Source organism: Micropterus salmoides, unplaced genomic scaffold, assembly GCF_014851395.1.
Source record: "Micropterus salmoides isolate LMB-PRFRI ecotype aquatic unplaced genomic scaffold, ASM1485139v1 Ms_hic_scaffold_729, whole genome shotgun sequence".
Taxonomy (NCBI): Eukaryota; Metazoa; Chordata; class Actinopteri; order Centrarchiformes; family Centrarchidae; genus Micropterus; species Micropterus salmoides.
The window spans coordinates 7,419-15,818 of record NW_024044492.1 but is presented as its reverse complement, the minus strand read 5'-3'; the positions used below and the strand labels follow the sequence as shown (position 1 = coordinate 15,818).

The 8,400-nt window shown below is 42.2% G+C and overlaps 1 protein-coding gene across 2 annotated transcripts; it reads left to right on the top strand.

The window, feature by feature from the left end:
* The first annotated feature begins 4,421 nt into the window (after positions 1 to 4,421).
* Positions 4,422 to 7,567, top strand: LOC119892854 (putative zinc finger protein 66). 2 transcript variants are annotated; one of them, XM_038704866.1, is made up of 3 exons: positions 4,612 to 4,766; positions 6,002 to 6,400; positions 7,085 to 7,567. In XM_038704866.1, exons 1-2 carry the CDS (start codon positions 4,674 to 4,676, stop codon positions 6,356 to 6,358), a joined length of 450 nt encoding a protein of 149 aa, XP_038560794.1. In that variant the 5' UTR covers positions 4,612 to 4,673; the 3' UTR covers positions 6,359 to 6,400; positions 7,085 to 7,567. The 2 variants fall into 2 exon arrangements, 1 of the variants encoding a protein (XP_038560794.1); XR_005442652.1 differs by lacking the exon at positions 7,085 to 7,567 and having other exon boundaries at positions 4,422 to 5,701.
* The last annotated feature ends 833 nt before the right edge of the window (positions 7,568 to 8,400 follow it).

Sequence of the window (8,400 nt, the reverse complement as noted above, 5' to 3'; positions counted from 1 at the left end):
GAGGAAGAAGAATCTGAGGAGAGATATATAATAGTACAACAGACACAGTTAATCTTGTTATTAATGACAAACACAAGTTTTCCTGCTGTCACGTGTCAAAATGTCTCCATAAAAAAGTTCTGCATGCTGTCAGGATTATAACTGTCACACTGCTGCCCTCTAGTGTCTGCAACAACACACTGCGTCTCCACCTGATACTACTACTACTGCTATTAATACTAATACTGCTGCGACTACTGTACTGCTGTTACTGTGTAGAACAAATCCTTCACACTGCTGCCCTCTAGTGTCTGCAACAACACACTGCGTCTCCACCTGATACTACTACTACTGCTATTAATACTAATACTGCTGCGACTACTGTACTGCTGTTACTGTGTAGAACAAATCCTTCACACTGCTGCCCTCTAGTGTCTGCAACAACACACTGCGTCTCCACCTGATACTACTACTTTTTCACACACTCAACATTTCTCCTGTTTTAGCTTCTCTGCATTGGCTTCCTGTAAAGTCCAGAATAGAATTTAAAATCCTTCTACTTACCTACAAAGCTCTTAATGATCAGGCACCATTTTATCTTAAACTACCAGCAATTTCCCCCAATTTCCAGGACAAAGACCTAAAATAACACACCCTAAAAGAATCAGGAATAACTCCTCAACCATTCGGCTTGGTGCATAATAAGTGAAGATATTTATGTCACCAAAAATCAAATACAAGCTAGCGCACACTGATATGACTTTACTGCATTTATTGTGAGTGAAGTAGTATACTTTGTGCTTCCACGTCGTTTAAAGACAGACACAATGCTTGGTTCAGGTGCTCATATGTTGGGACCTCCATACTGGTCCGTAGAGTGGCGTGGCAATCAGGGGCAGGGGAGCCTCCCGCAGCGTTTCCAACCACGGGCAATAAAACACGAAATTCCCTGTGCACAGCAACAATATTTATTTTTAATATTTATGTTACCATTACAGACTAAATAAAGGAAAATATGAGATTTCCATCCTCGCCTTGTATAAAATCTATATTTTACCATTTATCACCATCAAAACCTCCTCCTGCAGGTTATAATGCAACTGAATATCTCCTGCTACACCTGGACTACAACTGGAACTGTAAATTTGATGAAGAAACTCAAATACACAATTTATAAAATTATACCCAGGAGGTGTTCATGTTAGTATTATAGATCTACTGTTTACATGTTTCTGTCCACACAAACGTTACAAATAACATCAAGTTCTTAAAACATTGAAATATTGATCAATACAATGACTAGTGATCAATATTGCTTGGACCAAAGAACCCCTTTGCTACCGCAGCCCTTTCATTCGATGTAACTACCACGAGTCAGCGATACTGTAACACTCTGGATGTCAAAGCCAGGAGGGAAACGTCAGAGGTCAGAGTGCATTATATATGGTGCCTTTCTCATTTCCCAAAGTGCCTCCTTGCTCCTCGAGGTGCATTTTAGGAACTGAGATGTTCTTCAAGATGCACTGAGATCAATTTCCAGGTCACAGGCTGGAGCATCGAGGAGGCCCTCGGTCTGTTCAGACATGTTTTTACTTATTTATCAGGGTTGATGAACCTGAATTAATCCAGTGTTCATATTTAGATGCAAATTAGCACATATTTCATTAGATACTGCCTCATTTGCTTATTTAGACATAATATTTTCTACCCTATTCACTTCACGCAGTGTCTCGCCTTAAACAAATGAGCTGATTATTTGTTTGTAAACCATCTGTTTTTTTCATGTAGTTTGGTTTTTATTCCACCTTAAATTTACTTTTATTCTTAAATATTTGTAGCGCTGCTGACTTAGTGCTGCTGCCTGTTTTATTTAGTATTTTCTTTGTAAATAAAATGTTAAAAACACGCCTGTCGCTGTTGAGAAAAGTCCAAGATGATGTCATCTAAACACTTGTTTTGTCCAATCAGAACTTCAAACTTCGATGGATCAGGCTTAGTTGCCATCACACGCCCTCAGTATGGCACTTGAGTCACATGATAACAGGTGGTTGTCTTCAGGTGGTAACATCTGTCTCTGTTCACAGACGCTCTCTGGGTTGAACCGCTGTGGTTTGATCCAGTGAATAGTCAGGAGCGAGAGGCGCTGAATAAACGGGGACTACAAAAACACTACAGACGACATTTGTTCTTGTGAAAGTCGGACTGAATCAAATATTATTGTGATTGTGATGAGATTTGTGTGTCCTGGCCTGCTGCAGCATCATCGGCTCTCTGGGCCAGTGTGAGATGGTCAAGAAGGAGTGAGGTTGGATTAATGGACTTTGGAACCTCAGGCCCCAACTCGTCCCTTTCCGTAACTGTCGTCAGCAGGAAAACACGTTCCGCCTCGCTTTTAGGAGGTTGAGGAGGTAAATTCGTGGCTCCTCCCCTGTCAGAACGCACAACCTCATAATCCATGTCGCCCACTCGCCGTGTGACTGCCAGGGGTTCTACCACCTGGTGAGTAATTTAGAGGTGGAATAATACAAGCACCTTATCTCCAGATGCAAACTGGCTTAACCTAGTTCCTCTGTTGTAGAGACGCTGCGGACGCCCTGAGCAAATTCTCCCATGACAACCGGCCTAATGTGTGGAGCTTTGCTCTGATGTTTTCTTTCTGGAAATTACAACCTGAAAGTCGTGAACTCTGACCCTGCACATTTTCTGTTCATGTTACTGTATCAAAAAACAAGAGAACCGGTTTATACCAGTAAATATATGAAAATACAAGCCAGGAGTTACAGAGCAGCTGTAACATTATCAGAATCATCAGAATCAGAACACTTTATTGATCCCAGAGGGGAAATTCTTTGTTTCAGATACTCGCATGGCTCAAAGAAATAGATATAATATTAATCATGAAAGCACAATATCAGGATAACATTAGAAGAAACACCAAACAAACTGGGAACCAAGGGAAAATTGTTAGCAACCGTAGTTGAATACATTTTTAATATTGTGCATTTATTCACGTACACAGCAAGAGTCCCGTTTAAAGAGCGCATTGTTGGTGCAGCACAGTTACTTAGATAGTTTAACCTCAGTCATTTCTGTGTGTGCAGAGTTGTTACTGTCAGCACTGATTTTAATTTGGTTTCCACTCTAAAGGCTGTTGTTTGAGTGAAATGTTTCCCTTCTCTACCAGCAGGTGGCAGCACGAGTGTATTTAAAGGTTTGACTGGTTTGTGTGTTCAACTGTTTTTAAACCTGGTTATTGATCCAGATCTATTTAATGCTGTTAATTTCATTTGTTGTTTGATGTTTGTGGTTTATTTGCAACCTGGTTATTTAAAGTATACTTTGTTTTTATATATCTTTTCACAACCATAAAAATAAGTATATGATTCCCAGCAATCTTTTTCTTCTTTAAACATGTTTCCATGTTATTGTTGTTTGAAGAAGTGTGTCTATATTAAGAGTTTTTTTCACCACTTCACAACCCTTTGCTACACACAGTGTCACACAGGACACATGCCAGTAAAAGACATTTCAACCAGTCACTGATGGAAACAACTAAAAACTGTACAGTAGGCCAATAGTTACAAGGATCAGTTTTTGTTCTCATGACTTTCCCTTCACGTCATTCAGTGAGGCTGCCGCATCTTTTCCAGGTTTCTCCAGGTAGGCTCCAGGTGATTGTCTCCAATACTTTACAGGTTTGTTGTGCTGTGAGATGAAACATAAATCAAATCGGTATCTTTAATAGGCGATGGGCCGAGGCCAAGTATCTGCTTTAGTTGTTAGTTGAGCAGACAGATCCTGCCTTTCTCCTCCTCTTGAGGGTCTTAGGGTCAGACCCACCTCCTCCACCTCCACATCCACACATAGTCAATATTGAAACAATAGTGTATTCTACCCTACAACACGTCTAAAGACTGAAATGTGACACTAATAAGACAAATTACTGCAAATGCATAAAACTACATCAACACAAGCACTCCAAGTTTATGTGCCGTGTCACACGATGACCTTCACATTCCTCACAGCTGCAGTCTTCTTTGCAGGGGCCCCTTGCAATCACCTTATTCTACTTTTATCAACGGAAAGCCTGTACAATCTGTCAAACACAACCCTGACCCCTCTTTTGAACTGCCTCCCACTACTCACTAAAATCAAGACCTACATTTTTATTTGTACATAAAAACATTACGTTTTTAAACAGGTAAGGCATTTAGCCCGGAGGCTCAGCTGCTCTGCCTAATCTGTAGCAAGGTGAGGGGTGTGTGTTTCAGTCTGCCTGCTGGTTGTCTCTGTGCCGTGTGATGAAATGCCATGTGATTGTGCTGCAAACTAACTTTCCTACGGGGACAAATATATTGATTGATACACTGTTTAATTATGTTACTGTACATTAACCAACAAATGTTCTACTCTGCATCCTTACCAGAAACCCAGATTTGCACTCTCCATTCTCTAACCCTGTCCTCTTCTCTTCTCTCTATAATATCTGTGTAACTCCTCTACATGTTGTAAGATATAGCAGGACTGCACTCATCTGTAAAAACACTATTTCTGCACTCCTGGTTAGATGCAAACTGCATTTCAGTAGCTCTGTACCTCTAAAGATCCGCCCCCCTTCAAACAGCTGGTACTCCCATCACTACAGAGTCTGCACGAGCAGCGCATGCTCCTGGGTCCAGTCTGATAGAGACGAGATGGCGGCAGCAGCGTCTAAGAGGATGAGCGTCCGACAGAGAGTTCCTGCTAAGAGCGACCGGGACCGGACCAGCCAGGAAGTCAGCACCGGGGTGAGTACCTGGCTCTGGGACCAGTGTGACAGTTTAATTGGTTGCCACATGAACTGGGGATGTTACTGCAGAAGTTCATGCGGTCGCTCTGATTTGTGCCCTGGTGGTTTTTAATCTGTGTGTGTGCTGACATCCAGCCTGTACGGGCAACAGGATGAGGGATTTGTTGAGTCCAGATCGCCGTTGAGTCAGGACGCTGAAGTTAGCTTCCAGTTCTGCACTTAAGGGAAAGTTAACTTACTGCTGAGCTTTTGCTCCTCTTGTTGTGAAAGCTGTCAGACATTTTAAGTTTAACTCTGTCTGAAAATCCAAAAAAGAAACTTCCCCATCGTAGGACTACTAGGAAAAGATGTGAGTCCGGCTGGACCTGCTGGGACTTTGTAAACAAATCTGAGGCGCTAAATCTGTACTGTCAGTGTGTTTTCTATAGAGAGCAAAACATAGTGAGGGCTACATGGAAAGGAGGGCAGAAGAAGGAAGGAAAGATACAGAAAGACAGAGAGAAGCAAACTGAGACAAACATTTGGAAGGTTTAGTAGTTAAAGGACTGCAGCCCCAAGTTGTAGCAGTATCTTGGAGCTGAATTTTTCTCTTTAGTGTTTATTCAGAATATTTAATAATTCACAGACTCAGCTTTAAGATTTCTTTATTTGACTGTTCTGCAGAATGAAGTGATGCAGTCCTGAAAATCAAGCTCTTCACAGTCCTCCCAAAGCACACTCTGTACTGCCCTCCCTTTCCAGGACGTCCTCTCCATATTTGGTCCAGTCCAGTCAGTATCTCTGAACCTACAATGAATCACTCTGAGAACTTGGCCGGAAAAGTAGTTTAGTGCACATTCCAACGAGATCGCTTCATCCTGTTCCTCACATGTTGGCCAGAGTCCAAGGAAACCCAACCTAACAGAAAAACATCTGGTTTCTAGTTTTTCAGAAGTCAGTACGTGTGTGTGTGTGTGTGTGTGTGTGTGTGTGTGTGTTTGCTTTAACGCTAAATCAAAGTACCTCTTATCTGCATGAAAATATGACAACAAAAGTACAAACACACATATTCTACAGCTGTAATCATATCTTAACTAAACCTTATCTCTAAATATGAATTCTGCCTTCTGAACCTTGTGGGTTCACTTTCTCTGTCTGTGTCACACAGAGAGACTGACCTGGATTTATCCTCCATACTTGCTGCACCATTACATCTCACTCACCGTCTTTCTCTCTGTATGTCTGTTATTATAGAAACAGAGAGGAAGAGATGGACTTAAACAACACCACTGTGACAAATCCTTCAGAACATCTGGACAGTCAAAGAATCATCGGAGAGTTCACACTGGAGAGAAACCGTACAGCTGTGACCAGTGTGGGAAGGTTTTCTCTACTTTAAGTAATCTAAAAAGTCACAAATATGTTCACATGGGGGAGAAACCGTACTGGTGTGAGCAGTGTGGGAAATATTTTACCCGATCATTGGAGCTAAAAATTCACCAACGCATTCACACGGGAGAGAAAGCGTACCGGTGTGAACAGCGTGGGAAAAGATTTACTCACAGTAAAACCCTGAAACGGCACCAATGCGGTCACGCTGCATCGCTGTAAACATTTTTCAGAGCCAAGCTAGCTCTTGCCTGCTGCCTCCTCCTTGTTACGGGGTGTGGTGTGTGGACAGAGAGGACCCAAATGCTGCACTCAGAGGGAAGGAGGTTTATTGGGGGAAAAAAGGGTGAGAGGGACTGGAGTGGAGGGAGAGGAGGACGTCGGGGAAGTACTGGCACGGGGAACCAAGGAGACAGGGGGCCAGGGAGCCGGGGAACACGGGCCGAGGAAGCGAGGAGAGGCAGGGGAACAGGGAGGACGCCGAGAGGGAGGTCCGAAGGGGAGTGGGCCAGTGGATGAGCCCAGCCGAGCGGAGGACGAGGGTGAGTGTACCTGGGAGGGAAACAAACAGAGAGACAAGGTTAGGGGGAGACAATGACAAGGCACAGGGTAAGTTTGAAAAAACAAGAAACAAGGAAGCCTGAACACAGGAGTGGCACCAGGTATGGAGCAACGACGATCAAGCAAGGATGATGTGGAGAACCGGGGTTGAAATACAGGCTGGGATGAGGTTGATTACTGGCAGGTGTGGCAGGCTGACGAGGTGGATGATGGGTTGCAGGTGCAGGTAGTTGGCTGGGCTCAGGAGCAGAGGGAGAGAGAGCACACGGGGGAGAAAACACAGAGAGGCGGGCAGAGAACAGGAAACCAAGGGAAAAAGCAGAAAACTGATAAAAAGGAGGAAAAACCAGGACACTCACCGTCAGCCGGGCTGCCACCACAACACTCCTCATGCTGTGTTATATTGTGAGCTTCTCTTTAAACTGAGAGATAGACAACAGTAACTTTATATTCTGAGCAGCATGTGCGTTAATGTGTTAACTGTTTCTACTGATGTTATTATGAATTCGTAAACAAGTGTCAATGAACTGAATTTTTATACATTTTTAATACACTTCAGATCTCAAACCTGTAAAATAATATTTAAAACTCACCGTTCAGCTGCTGGCACTATTCCACTAGCACTGCGAGGAAGAAGTGCTTCCTTACCGTCCATTAATCTGCCAAGTGCTCATAATATCACTTGGTAAATAAAATGTAGGGACTTTAGGAGCCGTCAGCCCTTCCTCTCTGATCTCTCTGGGACGTCCCAGATGACCACTCTCTCTCTGGGGAAGTCGGATATGAAACTCAGCAGAAGGACATAAATCCTTGAGATGAGTTTTATTAACCCAAGTGTAAATAAATGTACAGTCACTGGTTCAGTAATAATCTCACTTGATTGCTTTTTGATGGTTGGCGCAATTCTGATGATTTTCGCATAAAGTTTTAGGTAATCAGAAGTTAGAAGTTTAACAGTTAATGGGATTCTTGTCATCACTGCGTTTCTGTTGTTTTGTGTAAGATGAGTTAGTATATGTGTGATCAAACTAAGTGTTGAATCTGCTACCATTTTATTAGTAGTGTTGAATTTATGCTTCTGATAGTTAAGTGGTTAGGAAGCTTATTATTAACTGTGTTTGAAATCTAAGTTAGGTTTATATAACATGTCTGTGATGGATGCTCGACGTCAACCCTGTTTTTATGATGTGACTGTGCGAGACATGTTAAATTATATAGTTCCATAACGTAGAAGAAACCACAAAGAAAGATGATTAGTTACGAGGCGTAAAACAGTTTGAGTGTGAAAACCTTTCCTCCTCCTCCAATACGCACCCTATCTGATGGTGGTCCGGCCTCTTTCACCTATGTTTCTTTACCACTACATTACTCTTCTACAATAATAATAATAATAATAATAATAATAATCTTTATTTGTAGAGCACAAGTGTAAAGACAATAATACCCAAAAGACAATAATGCAAAAACAATACAAGATAAAAGCAAGAAAACATTGAAAAGACTAAAATATAAAATAAGTAAAATAGAATAAAATAAAAGGGATAAAATAAAGTCAAATAAGATCGGGAAAGGCTCTCCTATAAAAGTATGTTTTAAGAAGGGACTTAAAAGAGTTCACTGACTCAGCCGACCTGATTTCCTCGGGCAGGCTGTTCCAGAGCCTCGGGGCCCTGACAGCAAACGCTCTGTCCCCTTTAGTTTTC

Coding starts and splice junctions, on each gene's coding strand:
- LOC119892854 (XM_038704866.1), top strand. CDS start 4,674: ATGGCGGCAGCAGCGTCTAAGAGGATGAGCGTCCGACAGAGAGTTCCT. Junction 4,767..6,001: donor GCCAGGAAGTCAGCACCGGG/GTGAGTACCTGG, acceptor CTGTTATTATAG/AAACAGAGAGGAAGAGATGG.